This window comes from Schistocerca serialis, chromosome 1, assembly GCF_023864345.2.
Source record: "Schistocerca serialis cubense isolate TAMUIC-IGC-003099 chromosome 1, iqSchSeri2.2, whole genome shotgun sequence".
In the NCBI taxonomy this organism is placed as follows: Eukaryota; Metazoa; Arthropoda; class Insecta; order Orthoptera; family Acrididae; genus Schistocerca; species Schistocerca serialis.
Window position 1 is genome coordinate 997,698,131 of NC_064638.1, and position 22,093 is coordinate 997,720,223.

At 43.5% G+C, this 22,093-nt stretch overlaps 1 protein-coding gene across 1 annotated transcript in view; it reads left to right on the forward strand.

Annotated features, from left to right (window-relative positions):
- Window positions 1–22,093, forward strand: part of LOC126413271 (uncharacterized) — a 492,894-nt gene that overhangs the window by 228,051 nt on the left and 242,750 nt on the right. The window contains exon 4 of the mRNA XM_050083175.1: window positions 21,377–21,464. Within this exon, the coding sequence (XP_049939132.1) occupies window positions 21,377–21,464 (88 nt within the window). The remainder of the gene's footprint in view (window positions 1–21,376; window positions 21,465–22,093) is intronic.

Here is a 22,093-nt window from a genome sequence, read left to right on the forward strand (position 1 = left end):
TACGGTCACAGGTTCGAATCCTGCCTCGGGCATGGATGTGTGTGATGTCCTTAGATTAGTTAGGTTTAAGTAGTTCTAAGTTCTAGGGGACTGATGACCTCAGCTGTTAAGTCCCATAATGCTCAGAGCCATTTGAACCATTGTCACCTCACGGCCGTGTGACGTTAAGTGGCAATCGCGTTTAGTGCTTAAATTTGTTGTTATAGAACCTTCACTATGATTTTTAATTAGTCTTCTCATAGACGTTTACGGTAAAGATTCAGTGCAATAACCCCTTAAGTTTATCACAGACGAAGTCATCATTAGTCGGAGAAGAACTGCAATATGAGCGGTCGCGGGCATCGTCTTAAATGGTTTTTAGGTCGATCAAAGAAAAGTAAATCAGGATGGCTGCAAGAGGAATACAGACGCCGTTCGTTTTGTGGCAAATCCAGTGCGTTAATCGCCGCGCCATTTCGTTCGGTTGTATTTTACATTTTTAAATGACCATAAGATATATAGTTTCCTCTTACAGGGAACTACGGAGTACTTGTTACAAGTGCTTTCTATCGGTATGTGGCCCCTCTATTTGAATTAAAGTGCAAAAAATTGCTCTTGTTCGCTTTTTTCCGTATTTTATTGGGCTAGTTAATAATGCTAGTTAATAATGTGGAATACGAAGACACTACTGATTTATTTAAATGGCATGTTGTGCGCAACACCCTGAGAGTAAAGAGGGAAAATGCAATTTGTAATAATAATTATAAAGACCAAGCACACATTCCCCGTTACAGTTCATGTATTTTAAAAATATTGTGACTGTTGCCCATACTGGTAATGATTTTCGTTTTTCTTACTTACTTTTTACTGCGTTCTATTGCTGCTGCTGCTTTTGTTCGTACTTTTCTGTGCTTTTAGTTGGAGTCGGAATTATCTTAGCAGCCTCTCTTAATACCTCCAGAAACTAAATTTAGTGTAAAACTAATTCCGTAACGTGCTGATTAAGCGTATTACCAGTCAGCTTCGACTAGAGGCGTGTAATTGTTTTTGTAGCTGCGTAGAAGAGATGTGATCTATACGCGTGGCAGCCTGTGCTGCAGGTTGTCCGCGGCGAACGTTTGTTATTTGGGTTGCATACGCTACAGGAGATACCGTAAACATTCATGAGCGCGGCCCTGTGTGAAGATGTAGTTGATGCCTGTATCTTTACTCTCGCACTGCTACCTACATTTAGTTATTTTAATTAATCTTTGTTGCTGTTCACTTGGAGCGAATACCAGTCATCAGTAATTAGCTATTGCGGCAGATGTAGCCAATAGCAGATAGTCTGAAGAAGTTTGTTGACAGTCATCGCTTCTAGCCAAACTAACTTGTAACACGGGAAGTTACTTTTGACAATTATTCACTGAAATAGAGACATTTCATGTTTCATTTTGGCCTCTTCAAGTTACTCTTCACTCGGACGCATCGTTCAGACTCAAGTAAGTGTGGAGGTTACTGGAAAAAAAAAAAAAAAAAAAAAAAAAACCTGTCAGAAATCAAATTCAGACCTGGGTTCATCTTTTACGGTTTTCGTGAAAATAAAAATGACATCCTGATCAACAATGGACTTGAAGATTTATGTACGTAGTGTTGCTTTAAAATACCCAATTTTTCAGTAACTAAACAACCAGCGTAATATCAAGGAGGTTACAAAGAGTGACGTCCTCATCAAATTGAAATCATTTTGGTGTGTGTTTTAAATAGCATTCTGGCATTCATAATTACATTTCTTAATACAGCACGTATATAACACATTATAGTATGTATGTGAAATTCTATGCTGTTTGTTACATACTGTCTAGTACTATGTTACAAAATGGTTCAAATGGCTTTAAGCACTATGGGACTTAACATCTGAGATCATCAGCCCCATAGACTTAAAACTACTTAAACCTAACTAACCTAAGGATATCACACACATCCATGCCCGAGGCAGGATTCGAACCTGCGACCGTAGCGGTCGCGCGGTTCCGGACTGAGGCGCCTAGAACGGCTCGGCCACAGTGGCCGCCTACTACGCTACAATGTTTTATCCAGATTAGTATACAGTAATACTAATATTTGTGAACGTATCCCTCTAAATATGCAGTATCATACTGCTAACTCACTGCTAGTGATTACTTTTAATATCACATATTTCAGGGTGTGTTAAAACCCACTGGAAGTTCCCCTGTGTGTATTTTTTAAATGTTTTAAAGACTATTTTGAAGGAAATCAGGAAGAAAGGTAATATATTTAGAGCTGAAGTCATGCTACGCTCTCTGTCTGCAGTGGACATGTTAACAACTCGGACCTGCTAGAACACTCTAAAAGATGATAACGGTTTATCATGATCAATGTAGGGCATCAACTATAAGACACACAAAAGTACGCACCACGAAGTTATTACCCGAATATAATGAAAATCGGTTGATGTGATGTACATGTAGAAAAATAAATGATTACAGTTTCAGAAAATTTGTTGATTTATTTCAGGGAAAGAGCTTCTTAAATTGCGCAAGTCAGTAACGCATTGGTCCACATCTGGCCCTTATGAAAGCATTTATTCGGCTTGACACTGATTGATGGAGTTGTTGGATGTCCTCCTGGGGAATATCGTGTCGAGCTCTGTCCAACTCGCGCATCAGATAGTCAAAATCCAGAGTTGCTTGGTGGGGCCCGCCCATAATGCACCACACGTTATTAATTGGGGAGAGAGTTGGCGACCTTTCTGGTCACGGTAGGGTTTGACTAGCACAAAGGCAAGCAATAAAAATACTCGCCGTGTGCGGGCGGGCATTATCTTGCTGAAATGTAGGCCCAGGACGGCTTGCCATGAAGGGCAACTGAACAGGGCGTAGAATGTCGATGCATCGCTGTACTGTAATAGTGCCGCGGATACAACCGGAGGGGTAGTGTTAGAACTGAAATGGCACCACAGACCACCAGTCCTGGTTGACGGGCCGTATGGCGGGCGACGGTCAGCTGCTGTCTGGCGCGTCTCCAAACACATCTTCGCTAGTCATTGGGGCTCGGTTCGAAGCAGGACTCATCAATGAAGACAATTCTACTTCAGTCAATGAGATTTCGTACTGAATAGCTGCTTGCATAAGAGGCAGAGGCGGACGAACGCATTAGTGACTTTTAGCATTGAAACAAATTACATTTTTAGGGTATCAGTTAACCGTAGCCAAGTCTGCCACGTTTATCCAACACACCTCCAGTTATTTACTTTAGTGTTCACACGCCATGCTCAGCATCGTTCTTTTACCAAACAAGTGCACACTCATTAAACGGCAGCGCTCGCCGAGAAAAACAGGAAAGTGCTCACCCAACCTTCTGAATTGCACGGACTAACTTGGTTCATCTCGAAGGTTCATCTACTCCCGACTACTGGTAGGCACAATGAAAAACACCACCTCCACCCCAGAGGCCACACAATTTCTTCGCCCCACGAGGGCTGCCGGCCAACGCTCAAGTTCCACGAGTGCCAAACCACTCCACGATATTATTTAACATACAGGTCTTTCAGCCAACCGGGAGCAGAATTTAGGCTTTCTCATCGTCCATTTACTTTCCCTGCTTACAGCGCTTCTATTAGGTGCTGCCTCGTGGTGGGACATTACAAACATTTTCTCCAACGGATGTTGGAAACACAACGTGACAGGAGGAGTTGGAAAAGACCAACGAATCAGCTTCAGGCTGAAGAAGAACCCACCCTCCCACTGTAACCTGATACTGAACCAGACGGCTACGTCCGGGATTATCAGCTTATATTCCGGATAAATTTCGGAACACACGAGGCAATGCTGACCCTGCGACTTGTTTTAGAAGATAGGATGAAGAAAGGCAAACCTACGTTCAAACCATTTTAGATTCAGAGAAAACTTATGATAGTATTGACTGGACTACAGTCTTTGCAATTTTGAAGGTGACAGGGATAAAATACAGGGAGCGGAAGGTTATTCGCAATTCATACAGAAACCAGACTACAGTTATGAGTGTCGAAGGGCATGAAAGGAAAGCAATAGTTGAGTAGGAAGTGAGATAGGGTTGTAGCCTATCACAGGCCTTATTCAATCTCTACAATGAGGTAGCTGTGAAGGAATTCAAGGAGAAATTTTAAAGGGAATAAATGTTCAAGGAGAATAAATAAAGACATGGAGGATGCTTATGACATCCAAATTCGCTAGAGGTGGCAAAGTAATTGAAAGAGTATCTGAACAGTATGGACAGCGTATTGAAAAGAGGTTGGGAGATGAACTTCAACAGAAGTAAACCATGGATAATGGAAGGTAGTCGAATTGAAGCAGGCGATGCAGAGGGAATTGGAGTAGGAAATGAGACATTAAGAGTAACAGATGAGTTTGACTATTTTGGCAGCAAAACTACTGCTGGTCGCCGAAGTAGAGTGGATATAAAATACAGACAGACAGTTGCAAGATTTGAAAGCGAATATAAATTTAAGCGGTATGAAGTGAAAGGTGTACAATAAACAATTTGGACAAGAAGAGAATGCAAGATTTTGAAATGGAATGCTACAGAAGAATGCTGAACATCAAATAGGTGGTTGGAGTAATTAGTGAAGAGATATTGAACTGAATTTTCGAAAAGAGAAAGTCGTGGCACTACTTGGTTAAAAGATTAAATTAAAACAGTAATGTTAGGAAGTAGGAGGCAGGAAGACTAGGGCGTGTGAGTGGATTAAATGAGTGCGTCTGTGTAAATCTTCGACTAGGTTGTCGTAGAAGAAGGAGAATGAGGAATTTCTGATTTTTATCCCGTAATTGTCGAAACACGTTCATTAACTGTGATGATGACTTTGATGCAATATGTTTAGGGACAGGTCCTAAATGAAATTGTGCTGTCCGTCCAAAAGATTATAAACTTGCAAGTACTGTGGGAATATGCATGTCTAGGAAATGGGGAAGGCACGTGTATCTGTACGAAACGAGTAATTACAGCGCTAGAGTAGAGAGAAATAGCTTTACCACGTCTCCTTAGGAGCTACGCTTCTATTTTGGTTTCAGCAAAGGACACTGTCACTGGGCCGGCGGTGCGAATTGGTATCACGCAAATCTTTGAAAAAGAAACTTTAGTTTCATAAGGTAAGCCAACGGAGATGATTCTTGTGTGGATGTGTGGGGTGCCGTCTCGCTGAATTCAAGTTTTATGCCTTTCCTCGAAGAGTCTCGTCCCTCGGCAACTGCCGGCGTAATTTTATGCGTAAAAGTAGCAATTGAGTAACCATGTTTCAGCATTGATTTGAAGTTAACTTTGGCAGTTGTGCGCGAAAGTAAAGTGGCGACGGTAAGCATGCCTCAAGCAATATTCGATCGAAACTTAAAAAGCCTAGGAAGTGTTCGTATGGAAAGAAAAAATTACGGTGTGCTTACCTGTTAGCGCGGTGTAAAGACGAGAGGGTCTTTAACAAGGGATGAAGGGGTGGCCATTGCCGTCCTTGGCCGCCCCTCATGAAGGGAAGATGTTAAGGGGGTCGTACCGATATGACGCGGCCCTTTCATCTGCAGCACACGGTGCGTGTAATTACAAGCCCGGCCCGGCCCGGCCCGGCACGGCCCACAGATTTATGAAGCGAGCCGCCCTGCCGCACTTTGGCCGCTCATATAGATTTTAATTGCGGCGCGCGCTTGCATCCTATATTCATCACAAGCACATTGTTGAGGACCCGCGGGCAGTGGCGCGAGGCGCCCGCCGCCCCGGGCAAAAACACGCGACCCCACTGACCGTTGACTCCGCCACCGCCCCTGCTCCCCTCCCCGGCTTCTCACCACTCTACTACGTGGAACGCTGCGCGAGAATGTGAGCTGTTGCAGATGCGTTGCGCACACTACCATGATGGGACAAACTGATGGGATATCTCCTAATATCATGTCGGACGTCGTTTTGCCCGGCGTAGTGTACCAGTTCGACGAGGCGTGGACTCAACAAGTCGTTGAAAGTACCCTGCAAAAATGTTGAGCAATGCACCCCTTTATAGTCGTCCATAATTACGATAGTGTTGCCGGTGTAGGATTTTGTACACGGACAGACCTCTCGATTATGTCCCATAAATGTTCGATGGGATTCATGTTGGGTGATCAGGGTCGCAAAATCATTCGCTAGAATTTTCGAGTTGTTGTTGTTGTTGTGGTCTTCAGTCCTGAGACTGGTTTGATGCAGCTCTCCATGCTAATCTATCCTGTGCAAGCTCCTTCATCTCCCAACACCTACTGCAACCTACATCCTTCTGAATCTGCTTAGTGTATTCATCTCTTGGTCTCCCTCTACGATTTTTACCCTCCACACTGCCCTCCAATGCTAAATTTGTGATCCCTTGACGCCTCAGGACATGTCCTACCAACCGATCCCTTCTTCTAGTCAAGTTGTGCCACAAACTCCTCTTCTCCCCAATCCTATTCAATACCTCCTCATTAGTTACGTGATCTACCCACCTAATCTTCAACATTCTTCTGTAGCACCACATTTCAAAAGCTTCTATTCTCTTCTTGTCCAGACTATTTATTGTCCATGTTTCACTTCCATACATGGCTACACTCCATACAAATACTTTCAGAAACGACTTCCTCACAAATCTATATGCGACGTTAACAAATTTCTCCTCTTCAGAAATGCTTTCCTTGCAATTGCCAGTCTATATTTTATATCCTCTCTATTTCGACCATCATCAGTTATTTTGCTCCCCAAATAGCAAAACTCCTTGACTACTTTAAGTGTCTCATTTCCTAATCTAATTCCCTCAGCATCACCCGACTTAATTCGACTACATTCCATTATCCTCGTTTTGCTTTTGTTGATGTTCATCTTATATCCTCCTTTCAAGACACTGTCCATTCCGTTCAACTGCTCTTCCAAGTCCTTTGCTGTCTCTGACAGAATTACAATGCCATCGGCGAACCTCAAAGTTTTTATATTTTCTCCCTGGATTTTAATACCTACTCCAAATTTTTCTTTTGTTTCCTTTACTGCTTGCTCAATATACAGATTGAATAACATCGGGGAGAGGCTACAACCCTGTCTCACTCCCTTCCCAACCATTGCTTCCCTTTCATGCTCCACGACTCTTATAACTGCCATCTGGTTTCTGTACAAATTGTAAATAGCCTTTTGCTTCCTGTATTTTACCCCTGCCACATTTAGAATTTGAAAGAGAGTATTCCAGTCAACATTGTCAAAAGCTTTCCCTAAGTCTACAAATGCTAGAAACGTAGGTTTGCCTTTCCTTAATCTTCCTTCTAAGATACGTCGGAAGGTCAGTATTGCCTCACGTGTTCCAACATTTCTACGGAATCCAAACTGATCTTCCCCGAGGTCGTCTTCCACCAGTTTTTCCGTTCGTCTGTAAAGAATTCGCGTTAGTATTTTGCAGCTGTGACTTATTAAACTGATAGTTCGGTAATTTTCACATCTGTCAACATGCTTTCTTTGGGATTGGAATTATTATATTCTTCTTGAAGTCTGAGGGTATTTCGCCTGCCTCGTACATCTTGCTCACCAAATGGTAGAGTTTTGTCAGGACTGGCTCTCCCAAGGCCGTCAAGTTCTAATGGAATGTCTACTCCCGGGGCCTTCTTTCGACTCAGGTCTTTCAGTGCTCTGTCAAACTCCTCACGCAGTATCGTATCTCCCATTTCATCTTCATCTAGATCCTCTTCCGTTTCCGTAATATTGTCCTCAAGTACATCGCCCTTGTATAGACCCTCTATATACTCCTTCCACCTTTCTGCTTTTCCCTCTTTGCTTAGAACTTGGGTTTCCATCTGAGCTCTTGATATTCATACAAGTTGTTCTCTTTTCTCCAAAGGTCTCTTTTATTTTCCTGTAGGCTGTATCTGTCTTACCCCTAGTGAGATAAGCCTCTACATCCTTACATTTGTCCTTTAGCCCTTCCTGCTTAGACATTTTGCGCTTCCTGTTCTGAGACGTTTGTATTCCCTTTTGCCTGCTTCATTTACTGCCTTTTTGTATTTTCTCCTTTCATCAATTAAATTCAATATTTCTTCTGTTACACAAGGATTTCTATTAGCCATCGTCTTTTTACCTACTTGATCCTCTGCTGCCTTCACTACTTCATCCCTCAGAGCTACCCATTCTTCTTCTACTGTATTTCTTTCTCCCATTCCTGTCAATTGTTCCCTTATGCTCTCCCTGAAACTCTGTACAACCTCTGGTTCTGTCAGTTTATCCAGATCCCATCTCCTTAAATTCCCACCTTTTTGCAGTTTCTTCAGTTTTAATCTACAGTTCATAACCAATAGATTGTGGTCAGAGTCCACATCTGCCCCTGGAAATGTCCTACAATTTAAAACCTGGTTCCTAAATCTCTGTCTTACCATTATATAATCTATCTGATACCTTTTAGTATCTCCAGGATTCTTCCATGTGTACAACCTTCTTTTACGGTTCTTGAACCAAGTGTTAGTTATGATTAAGTTGTGCTCTGTGCAAAATTCTACCAGATGGCTTCCTCTTTCATTTCTTAGCCCTAATCCATATTCACCTACTATGTTTCCTTCTCTCCTTTTTCCTACTGTCGAATTCTAGTCACCAATGACTATTAAATTTTCGTCTCCCTTCACTACCTCAATAATTTTTTTTATCTCATCATACATTTCTTTAATTTCTTCGTCATCTGCAGAGCTAGTTGGCATATAAACTTGTACTACTGTAGTAGGCATGGGCTTCGTGTCTATCTTGGGCACTATAATACGTTCACTATGCTGTTTGTAGTAGTTTACCCGCACTCTTATTTTTTTATTCATTATTAAACCTACTCCTGCATTACCCCTATTTAATTTTGTATTTGTGACCCTGTATTCACCTGACGAGAAGTCTTGTTCCTCCTGCCACCGAACTTCACTAATTCCCACTATATCTAACTTTAACCTATCCATTTCCCTTTTTAAATTTTCTAACCTACCTGCCGGATTAAGGGATCTGACATTCCACGCTCCGATCCGTAGAATGCCAGTTTTCTTTCTCCTGATAACGACGTTCTCCTGAGTAGTCCCCGCCCGGAGATCCGAATGGGGGACTATTTTACCTCCGGAATATTTTACCCAAGAGGACGCCATCATCATTGAATCATACAGTAAAGCTGGATGCCTTCGAGAAAAATTACGGCTGTAGTTTCCCCTTGCTTTCAGCCGTTCGCAGTACCATAACAGCAAGGCCGTTTTGGTTAGTGTTACAAGGCCAGATCAGTCAATCATCCAGACTGTTGCCCCTGCAACTACTGAAAAGGCTGCTGCCCCTCTTCAGGAACCACACGCATGTCTGACCTTTGAACAGATACCCCTCTGTTGTGGTTGCACCTACGGTACGGCTATCTGTATCGTTGAGGCACGCAAGCCTCCCCACCAACGGCAAGGTCCATGGTTCATGGTTAGCGCCAAATTTCGCCGCACTGTCCTAACGGATACGTTAGTCGTGCGTCCCAGATTGATTTTTGCGGCTCTTTCACGCAGTGCAGCCTGCCTATTAGCACTGACAACTCTATGCAAACGCCAATGCCCTCGATCGTCGGCCACTGCGTTGTCCATATTATGTTGAGGGGTAATACGTGAAATTTTGTATTCTCGACACATTCTGTACACCGGGGAGCTCGGAATGTTGAATTCCCTAAAGATTTCCGAAATGGAACGTTCGATGTGTCTAGCTCCAAAGACCATTCCGCTTTCGAAGGCTGTTGATACCCGTCGTGCGGCCATAATCACGTCGGAAAACTGATTACAAATGTCACATCCACCAATGCAGTGCCATTTTATATCTTGTGTACGCGATACTACCGCCATATGTCTGCAGCCATCCCATGACGTGTATCACTTCATTGTCTACTACTTCTACTACTACTACCACCACCACCACCACCACCACCATCACCACTACTACTACTACTACTACTACTACTACTACTACTACTGTTACACACACTGGTATGGAAATCTCATTTCCGGAGTTGGTTTTGTGACTTACCTGTAAGGCATTGAGTTTGTATATTGTCGCCGCCACCCCACGACCCCCTCCTCCTTGTCTTGTCCAACGTCTCTGAAACTGTTCTAAGCCACTTGTGATCATTGTGGTATTGTATTGTGTACATCTTGCAGTCTTATTTGTACTCTCTACGAGACTTGTTCAGAAATGTTCAAATGTGTGTGAAATCTTACGGGACTTAACTGCTAAGGTCATCAGTCCCTAAGCTTACACACTACTTAACCTAAATTATCCTAAGGACAAACACACACACCCATGCCCGAGGGAGGACTCGAACCTCCGCCGGGACCAGCCGCACAGTCCATGACTAACGAGACTTGTTGAGCTTGTGCAACAATTGTAAAGGTTATGTAGAACTGTGGTATGCATTGTTATGTATACAGAGTTCAAGGGATACTTCTTTATTGAATAAAGAAAGACTGAAAACTAACACTCCTACTTCACAGAGGACAGTAAATAATATTTTTACCTCTGGTAAGAAGACTACTGCCACAAAAAGTTGCTGAATTTTTAATATACGTATAAAGAACACAATCTGAACGGTAGTTCGCCTGAAAGTCAATATATGAGATGCACGATCTCCGCGACGTACCATTGTGCCGTCAGAATTCCCTAAATCACTACCAGCCGTGACCCGAAAGCATAGCAATGGTTTCCCACACTATCACGCCAGGAGTTCCAGCGCTGTACCTCTCCAAATCGTTGGAAGGATGGTACCTCTCCCCAGGTCGCCGCCATACTCGCCAGCGATGGTCGTCTGGAGCAGTACAGACCGACCACTCATCCCGGAACAAGATGCGACATCATTCATGAGCTGTCCGTCCATGCTTCCTGGTCAGGGCGCCACTCCAAACGCAGTCAGTTCGGTTGTGGCGTTAACGGCAGCCTAGGCATGGGACTGTATTTCCCTAGTCCGGCTGATGGTGCTCTGCAGCCAATGTAGCGGAATGACACACGATGTTACGGAAGTGCATTACTTATTCTCGCTTGTCAGGCGCAGATGTGAAGGGGTTACGTTGTGCTTGGCGCAAAAATGGTTCAAATGGCTCTGAGCACTATGGGACTCAACATCTGAGGTCATCAGTCCCCTAGAACTTAGAACTACTTAAACCTAACTAACCTAAGGACATTACACACACCCATGCCCGAGGCAGGATTCGAACCTGCGACCGTAGCATGCTTGGCGCACTACACAGCGATCTTCCCTTGTGGTGGCCAGACGTGGTCGTCAGGAACCGTGACGACGGGTATGCCTTCCCTCACATTCCCATGCAGTCCAGTATCTGGCCACTGTCACATCCAGATGTTCCACAAATCTAGATATTGTTGGGTCTGACAAGACGTCAAAATGGAGACTCACAATGAGTCCCCTTTCAAAGTCTTTCAGGCACTGACAACGGTGTCTAGCACGAGTACGCGGCAACTCTGTGTCATTCACAGCTATCACTCACGCCCCATATATACCCTATCAGATCTAGGAATGACAGTAGACACGAACACCACTAACGTACTCTGGCGGCCGTTCTACCTATTACAGAGAACTGCAACTCTAAGCTTTTACACAAACGCCGCTAATGTGTACATGTACGAAGTTACATTGACATCCGACTACGTCTTCTGAGTGGTTCACTCATTTAGTCAGGCACTGTATCTTGAACGCTTCAGCCGTTTAGCTGGCTATTTGCTTTGAAGTGATGGGAATTAGTTCGAATATCTTGATCAAATTTTTTTTTTTCGTCGGAATGTAACTGTTAAAGAGAAACGTAGCATAAATGGGTTTCATGTCACCAAATTGAATGTAAAGTATGCTGTTGTAAATCCCAGACCTTTTCCTCGTATGTTACATTTGATTGTGATCCCTATGTCACATGATCGATTTGATGAATTCAGGAAGCAGCTAGGCTGTGTGACGCCGATAATTTTCTTCTTTTCTGTCGCTTTGCGTTTCCATGTGTCCACAACACAAAATTACACGTTGCGAACATTATAGCAGTACTGTGTGTATAGTTAATTGTATGAGAAATAATATGTGGTCCAGCGAAAGGCAAGTCTACAAGGTCGTTGCACTAAAGATCAGTGCGGAATTTCGCGTTGTCTTCATTTACAGACTACATTTGCGCACTCGTCAGATGAGTTCGATTGGTAGATATAAGCAGCTTGGTTGAAATTTTCACCTGTGCGTGTGTCTCAACGGAGATGTCGATGATTGGCAAACGCTAAAGCTCTCTCGTGGGTCGCAGCGCATGTGACGCGCGCAGTTTCCACATAAATAAGAAAATCGTGACTCTCCTGAAGTGGACATGTACCAACACGTCCTCCATGCACGACTGTGATTTGTAGGCAGTCTTTCACATTCATTTAGGTGATTGAGGGAGTGTTTGCCAAGTTGCGCTTCACGTACTGTGTTTGCAGAGTGAAACATTTCGCCATCGCGTTAATGCCTCACTAAGAGATACAGCCACATTAGGTTTCTCCCAGTTACATAATCCGTAGCTGTGAAGAGTAAGCTTTAGCCTTCTTTAACGGTCCGATCTATTACCTTCTCATAGTACGCTAGTGCTCAATGTCTCCCTATGTTGTCACGATGTTAGAAAGCACCTGCGACTCTAAATGGGGCGTGACCTACTTTTCGTTAGTAACTTTTGGACAACCTCCCAGGCAGGTTACGATAACTTCTACGACCGGTAATATCCTAACTGTCGTTACTGTCGGGTGCATCTTCCTCCTGCGATCAATGATGGGGTTGTTGCTGCTGCACTTAAATTTCAAGAACAGGCAGCGACAAGCTGATCATCGAGCAAATGATTGTACACATCAGTGAGAACACTCGCAGGTCTGATAGAAACTGGTATAATTGCGATATTGGCTGTCCACTTTTTATTGTTCATTATTTGATTAGTTCTTAAATATATCACACTCGCTCATAAACAGTCTGCGTAAGAAATCCACCGACCGAATGGTGTTGTAAACTGGGGAAGCAGGTAAGCTGGTAAGCTGTTGGTAAGCACGGTGCACTCAGCCCTTGTGAGGCCAATTGGGGAGCTACCTGACTGAGAAGTAGCTGCTCCGGTCACGAAAACAGACAAGGGTCGGGAGAAGCCGTGTGCTGACCTTCCGAGGCCTATTCGGATGGAGATCCACATATGAAACTGAGTATACCTGCAAAATTATATCACTGTGTGACACGCAGAACAGGAGATAGGAAGTTTAGATTTATTAGTTCTTTGCTAATAACTCAATTCGCAACATATTCTTGCTGACAGTATCCACATATGCCGCATCATAAACACTGAGACACGTGAAAAAAAATGCTGGATCATGCGTGAAGTTTTAATACATTTATTCTTTACTACTAAGACACTCCTACAGTGGAGTCTCTGGCATCTGACAGCGCTTTTCACAGCTTTCAATTGCGAAGCACAATCGACTGTAGGCGAAAACGGTAACTGTCTGTAGAGCTGTGAAGACACGTTGCCATAAAGGCGTTTACGTTATACGTAGACACAAGAAGCAGATGAGCCCAGCGAGCAGAAATTGTCCAGGATCATGTTCCTTAATCTGGATGCTGTAGTTATACATTTGTACATTGTGCATATTTCTTGTACGACTGTTTCATAATTTCAAAGGTGTTTCCACGAATAAATGGAAATGAAATTTTTTCGATACTTCATTGCAAACACAGTTCATTTTTGTTTTCGTTTCTAATCGAAAATTATATTCGGGCAACCCCGGGTTTGTGAGATAGTGACTTCGAAGATGCAGGCCCTTCACCATTAACCGGCAAATGATACGATACCTCTTATAGTTGCGCAACCATCAAACATAAATTTCAATGACATGGAGGAAAAGTTAATAGTTACGTGAAATAAATCTCACCATTTTTGTTATACATTTCTACAGATAATCAGTAAGAATAGCACGTAAATTGTATTCATGCTGATACATCGAATTGCAAGACACGAAACGGCAGGCTTCAACCCTTCAATTATCGTATTCCTTTTTCCTAATCTAAAGACAAGAGCAGAGTATTCTTTCACCAGTTCTTTTCCGAGTAAGACATAGTGGAATAGTTGGAAGTGCAGCAACGATAACAATGCGCGTTCATCGCTCGTAACTACAACCGCTTCCAAAACTATTACTCTTGACTTCTCACGACGAAATATTCTTTTTAGACAGAACATCGCTTAACCTTTTGCCTCGAGGCTGATTACTGTTTGCCGGACTCGTTCCTCGCTCATTCTACCAAACGTAATAAATAATGTTTTTTATTGGACTGGTATTGCTTTACTGTGTACAGTGCAGTTACTCAAATCGATTTAAAACTTTTTGCTGTACGTTTCGCAAGCAGCGTACCCGCGACCGAGCGACTCCGTAAATCCAACAGTCTCTCCGGCACTGCTCTTCATTTCTGCATACGCCCAAAAACCACTGCCTCGTATCACTAACATATTCCTGAAGTGGCACACAAACCTCAAAGTCACACGTGTACCGAAGTGTCAGTCCATTTCTAGATGGATTTGATTGTTTAAGCGAGACGTCATCCTGTCTGGATGGAGCTACCACACCTGTTAAGCTGGATACTAGCGCGATTCTCCATTGCATCGCATGACACGTCAACAACTAAAATGCAAAAGCAGACACAAAAAATTGATGCCATTTGCAGACAGACGTTGTACACGGGCTGTACACCACAAGTTACTTGTGTTCACAGCGGAAACTGCATACAGCCACCGAGACTAATCCCTAATTGATGGTGGGCCCACGTTCATCACGACCCTATAGCTGAGGCAACGTCGGAAAGAGGGTCGAAGGCATGGAGAGACAATGAGAGAAGGTATCTGGACACTATCCCTTTATTTAGTTCGAATGTGTGGTAAAATACTTTGTTGATAGTTGAAAAGGTAACAGTTTCTTAAAATAACGTTGCCTTTTTCGCTTTGATCATAGGATGTATTTGAGGTGCGAATGTGAACTGTTGAAAAGAGAGCGAAAGGCCTTCGTGCTTCAGGCATGGGAGTAGTGTTTTGGATTAAGGCATTTATCACAGTCAAGATGGTGCGGTCTCGAAAGAGGTAACTCTATGATAAAACGAATTATTCACAAGAACAGAAACCCCTTCATCGCTATTATCGGAATCGTCGGATCGCCGGGAAACGCTGCCACCTTGCGCTTTTTTACAGGTCAAATGACGTCACTGCCACTTGAATCGCTTGAATCTACTGGTATAAAAACCTAATAAATGGACGAAGTAGCTAAATGGTGTCCCATCTACAGACAGCGTGTAGAAAACACGACTTATCTCGAGATCCGTCCGTAACGGATGGCGTGCGAAGCGCGAGTAAATTCTGGATCCATCAGCAATGTGTTGTAAATTTCCGTCTGCCTATACTGATATAGCATTTTAATGTACGGCGATAACTATGCAAACGATGATAAATGATTAATCCACTGATGCTATGATATAACGAATCTGGGACGGACGGAATGGGGGTAGTCGCATACCATGAACAGAACGTGAAGGCATCCTGTTGGCATTTTACACTCGGTATTTGTTACCACTGATAGCCAGCTCACACGACAATTCTTACCCGAACTTTTCCTAGGAACTAGTGCTTCGAGTCTAGATATTTTAGAGGCTTTTTTGCCATGTATCTTCAGATGCGAACCGCTGAAATAAGGTTACAAAGTCAGACCGTAGCGAATCTACAGTACATTATTTCAAAATGCCATTCTTTTGTCGTAAACCTTATTTGACAGTCCGTATTTTTTAATATCGACAACCAGTTACATGTCTTTTTTCTTCTCTTTATCTCTTTTCCAGTTTCGTGTATTCCGTTGTTTCTTCGTCGCACTGCTTTCTTCAGCCACTACCGTAGTCGTCTTAGATGTGAAACTATTGATTTTTTTGTGTTAATTAGAACATTTAGATCAGATAACATACATTGGCTGTAAACAGCGTGTTACACGAGAACATCCACGATTTCGTCTCTCACTGCAAAGTAATACCTGGCGGCGTAGGCTGCTTCTGAAACGGGGTTCTTGTAGGATGTGTCCGGTTCCGACAATAAACGACCAATTCGGTACACTTTCGATCGTGGGTAAATAAAAGTTTTATTAAAATCTACACCATTCAGGTTCACAGATCACTGTGGCCTTGCTGACTGTGTCAAGTAATTAAAATCACCTGTGATCTGTATGTGTATCCGTTTTCGTGATTTGTGGAACAGCCCTGTCTTGAAAATTAGCTCTAGAGCTGGTGTAGGATATAGTCGTATTCAAGTAATCAAAATACTGGAGAATGGTTGGAGCATACGTTGCACTGTTTAATAATATTTAAGTTTTAATTGCTGATTCGAGGCATGATGCCACGGGATGGTAGGTGTGCATCTGTTCAGTACTGAGGAAATTCGATAGTGTTTTCATTTTTATTTTTTAAATTTTTTTTCCTTCGTCCGCTTCAGTTGCATTGATACACAATTATTGCTGCAATGTTTACCGGTTTTGGGCTTACACGCCCATTCTCAAACCACAAACCTTGTTATTAACCGTTATTACGGTTCGCGTCATGTAGGAAGGCGGCTCAGTTTTCAGCCGTTCTGTGCATGCTGCTCCATTGACTAGTATCTGCCAATGAGATTCATTCTCTCACTGAGGGGCTAGCCGCGAGTTACAAATAGACTGCGAGAATCTCTCTCCAACATGCTGCGCTGTGTTGCCATTTTTCACGACAATGCGGTTTCAGTCACACAAAAAACCGAATTATTCATTCACATGTCGATATTATTTTCTTTCAGCAATATAGCTGTGAATGTGTATCTGTAAATGTTTTAGTGCGGCAATAAACGTGAAGTGCTTCACAAGCAGGCGAATAGGTTTATTTACTGGATTTAGACTTTTCCAAACGTGAATCCGAAAGCAGGTTTCCTATTTTTGACATTTTGAAGAAACAAGAATGAACTGCAGAAGCATGTGTCGACAAGAGAACTGCACAGAGAATAGTAAACGAAAGTGCCAGAGCAGTAGAAACCTCAGGAAAATTTGGTTTCGTGTCGCCAGGAAAGCATCGAAATCGAAAGAAATCTGCAACACAAATGGATGGTTTCGCCAACGATATTTTAAAGCGCTCCGTGTTCGAAATGTAAGTAGTCACAAAAACTTGTTGCAATTACGCATTAGAATTGGCTTCAAAGGTAGCGCTTTGTCAATGCAAAGAATTATAGTCATACAGTATCGCTCCAAAAGACACGAATAGCTTCTGTACATAAACTTTAAGCAACAAGTTCAAATGGTTCTAAGCACTATGGGACTTAACATCTGAGGTCATCAGTCCCCTAGACTTAGAACTACTTAAACCTCTCTAACCTAAGGACATCACACACATCCATGCCGGAGGCAGGATTCGAACCTGCGACCGGAGCAGAAGCGCGGTTCCGTACTGAAGCGCCTAAAACCGCTCGGCCCCAGTGGCCGGCTAAGCAACAAGTTCTCTTATTGATATTAGCCTATGTATCTACTGACTGACTGAGTTTGGTTGTGTCATTCAAGTGCAACAGTAGATACATATGCCAATACTAGTAAGAGTACTTGTTGCCCACGGTTTAATGTTATGTACAGGAGCTATTCGTACCTTTTGGAATCTATTGTATGACGAGTTACGGTTAATAACGAGATGTGTAGTTTTAGAATGGACGTGTCGGCCCGAAACCGTTAACCACTACAGCAAGAATTGTACATCAGTGCTGGTGAGACGGAAGAAATGACAATAAAAAGATATCCTATTTCCTGAGTTATAGTTGGTTGGTGCAGCGTCCGTTTCAACTAACATATAATAACTGATTTAGGTTTCCCGTGGTCCTCCTAAATAATTAAAGCCGAATGCCTGGGTGGTTCCTAGAACGATGTCGCTGTCGACCACACTATCTTCTTTTCCAACAGTTGTAGTGCATCTTTTTATCTATCTCGATGTCGACGCAACGTGTAAACTTCCTTCTTCATTAAGTACCCGGCGTGGATAGCCTGTGCGACGAGAAAGAACTGCTGCCCGTGCGACAGCCGATAGAGAGCGTTGAGTTCGGAAACGGTAGTGCACAGGGAGCAGGCGAGCGTCGAGTTTCGGCGAGGCGTGCGGCCACGACGGCACGCTGAAATGAAATACGAAGGTGTGCTCATTACGTGTCGGCGCCGAGGGAAACGCCTAGAGAACAGCCGTCGTCCGCTTTATTATTTGACTCAAGTCCATAAATTACGCGCACATTTACATTTAATACCCCGTATTCCATTACGGAGACAAACAGTAATCACGGTTTTGCGGCCGTCGTCTATACGCGCCTCGCAGATTAACTTAGAGAGCTGTATACGGCAGTTGGTCATTGCTAACAACCGCGGCAGATTTACGTCCGGCTAAATGGTTTTTGCAGTTCCATCACCGCTTATCTGACGTAGCGTCTTTATGATCGGCTCAGCGTAGCGCGTGGAAGACCTGAGAATGGACTCTACTGGCGCGGTCGCCGTTCGTTTTTATTTTCCATTTATATTCATGGGAACCGGTGTGGGAGGGAAGTCTGCCTAAAATAATGGCGATGCCGCCTGATAACGAACGGCGTCGGAGCTCATCGCTCCGGATTGGGGGCTCCGTTCGCGCGTCCATAAATAACGCCAACAATAGCTACAGGTATGCAAGCCGGTCCATTATAATACATTACGCGTACAGCTAAGTAAGATTGATACCGCTATTTACACACGAAATATGTTTTAATTTACAGTCCCATGAAAGAGGTCATCTGGCGCTGAGTGAAAGTGACGCGTGTGTGGGAGACAGAGCGGAGGGGAGGTACTCTTGCGGCGGCCGGCCACACCGAAGCTGGCCCGCATCAGAGCGGAGGTGTGAAGCCGCCGAGCTGCTCATTAACACGCGGGGTATCCAGGAAACGAGTGTGGCCGCCGCGGAACCGGCGAGCGCCAGTTACCAGAGAGCGATTGCCGCCGCGCCGGTGCACGCCCAGGATAATTCTGATTGAAATTCTCGGCGCAGAGGTCAACAGGCGGCCGCGGGGACCGCTTTCTCCGCGTCTCGCCCGCTCCCGTCCCGCCGGGCAGCTTTCGACAAAGTTTGTTGTCATTTATGGAGTCGTTAATAATCCCGCATTGCATCGCTGTCACTACCGCGGCCGTGGTTACCGTAAGTTAACGGTGTTCTCAATCATCCGAGGACGAGTCGTCCGCCGAGAACTTGGTACGCAGCCGCCGTCTCGGCGGAATGCCACGTAGTTACCATATTCTGGCGGAGATCACATTTCTCCACATTGCCTTTCGGCGGAAAATTTGTTGTTCGGTGCGCGAGGAACGAACAGACACATATCGCTTGCTGTTCTATTTATTTATTTCTATTTATTTATTAAGAGCTGGAGAAGGGATGGGAAGAACCGACTGATAAAAACCAATACTGGTATTTTTTTTCTTCACTTAAAACTTCCGGACTGATAGGCCGTGGTCGAAGTGTAAAACTCTCTCCTGACGTTTCGTCTCCGACTGCGGGAGACATCCTCGGAGGTAAAGCGGCGAACCAGTTTGGTTTTTAAATAAGAAGTTTTGAGAAATCCAGTAATATTTATTCATGCAATTATAATTGCTTCGAAATATTGTGTTATTATTGAAATTGGGTAAAGTGATCTGCATTGTTATAATAACAACGCCTGCAGTTAGAAACTAGCAATAGACACATGACACAAGAATCAGTATAGCACTGCAGAAACAATAACTTACCTGTTGCCGTGTTGCCCCTCGGACGTCATTTGTACTGCAAAATGGTGCCATCTCTATTTTGGAAGTGTTTTACTAAGTGCAATAGCAGTGAAGTACAATACTCCATTTGCTTTAAGACATTAAAAGCCGGAGAAGGCACGAAAAAATTGCAACATCATATAAAGAGAAAACGTCCACAACGGTCCTTGGAGGAGAAGGTAAATTTACTTAATAGACTTATTGACGTGCTATGAACTTGGGGTTGTAACTGGACCCTCAATTTTGTGGTTGCTTCACGCCGAAAAATTGATACTATCCAAAAGCGACAATGCAGGAAGCCATCAGCTTGTGAAATTTTGCTCTCACAGTCGCCGCGCCCGTCTCCTTCACCTTCGCCATCTCTGCTGCAGACAATGAGGCCGCCGATTTCTGCCTCAGCCCTAATCCCGTATCGATCGTAGTCCCCTACTAAGTCACATTTATTGGAATTTTTCAACCTTTTTGGAAGTCTAACTTTATTATTGGAACTAATAGCAATAAAAACAGAAAATCGTTATTTGAGAAATCGTTAATTTTGGACGGTTTTAACAGTTCGTGAAACTGTACGCGGAAAAAGTCGCTGTAACCGAGAACTGGTTTTTTCGCCGATAAACGCCATCCCTAGGTTGAAGATGGGTTTGCCGGCCGTTGTGGCCGAGCGGTTCTAGGCGCTTCAGTCCGGAACGACGCGGCTGCTACGGTCGCAGGTTCGAATCCTGCTCGGTCATGGATGTGTGTGATGTCCTTAGGTTAGTTAGGTTTAAGTAGTTCTAAGTCTAGAGGACTGATGACCTCAGATGTTAAGTCCCATGGTGCTTAGAGCCATAATATCGCAGAAATTGCTGGCTAATAATACTTTTACCTATGTTATCAATGAAATATTGACTGAGCGCATTTTACTTATTATCCTTTGAGTGCATACCTGAATGCTGCTCCTCTCACTGAAGTCTCGCTCCTCCCACGATTTTCACATCATTGAGTTGCTAAACTTTTTCTTTTCAACATTTGCTTACATTTTCTATCGCCTTCCGAGCCACCACTATCACGTTGTCATTCGCAATAAAAGTAGTGACGTTAAGGACAAGTTGTCGCGGTTCCCCGCAAAGGTATTTTCCACAATCATTTACTGCACTTGCACTGCAAGGTAACAAAGCGCGTTACATTGAATTGGGACGTGACTACCTAGTCGCGTGACAAGGTTAGTTCCCATTACAACCCGGTTATCAGTTCGCCCTGCGAGTAATACAGCTACGAACTTTCTGCCACTGTACCAGCCAAAAAGCAGTTCGATTTTTTTAGGAACTGCGCAAAAAAACGTTCAGCGTAACGGTACTCTTTCTCCTGACGGTTGCTTTACATCCCAGATTGTCACATTCGCCTTTTCACTTAGATATAAGCGCTTCCTCACCCTCCGCCGCCTTTACTCCCTCCATTTCCCTTGTCCTTTTCCTCCCTTGACGCTGTTGTACGTACCCAGATTTCTATTGTTGCGTGTGTTTACCTGGAATGTGTTTTTGTGAAGTACGAGTAACTTGTTACTACTGTTACTTGAGAAACTCTCGATGTTTTTTATCTCCTTCAGGTTCACGCCAGCCATGCTGCGAGAAAGCTGTCCAAGATTGGCGTTAGTCGTCGACCTCACCAACACGAAACGTTACTACAACAGACAGGTAAGACTCTCCCTCCCTCCCCCTCCCTCCCTCCGGCTAACTCTTAGCTAAGTATATTGTGACCTTACTCAGACGCAAAGGCTGACTGATGTTTTATACAGGAACACCACAGTTAATCTTACTTGCTAGGGAACAGACAGCAGTAATACGAAATTTGCTTAGAGAGTTTATAGGGAAGTCATTGCCATGAAACAAGTACTATCCTTGGCAGCGGACTGTTCTACTATTCGCTGCATATCACTTTGATAGTTTTCGTTTGTAGAAAAAGTAAAGCTTTTAATAAATGAAATTGAATAATATGCTAAATTCATGCTGTGTAAACATTTGCATAACTTGGCGCTACCGGCCGATCAAGGTTTTGGGGGAACATCTGTAAGTAACTTCTAGGTTTTCTACATCAGTACAAAGCATTCCATTGGCAATGCTTCTTGTTCCCTTAACCATTCTATTTCTCTACAGAAAGTAAATAAAGTTGTTTCACGAGTTTAAACGACGTAAAACGTGATGTAGTGAAAATACACAAACGAAAGTCAACAGCATGGTGATTCGTTTCTGTTTTTTTTTCAGAATCTAAAGTCAGATTTCAGAGAGAGCGTTAGAATATCTCTCTGGGCCTAGGAATTTAATCG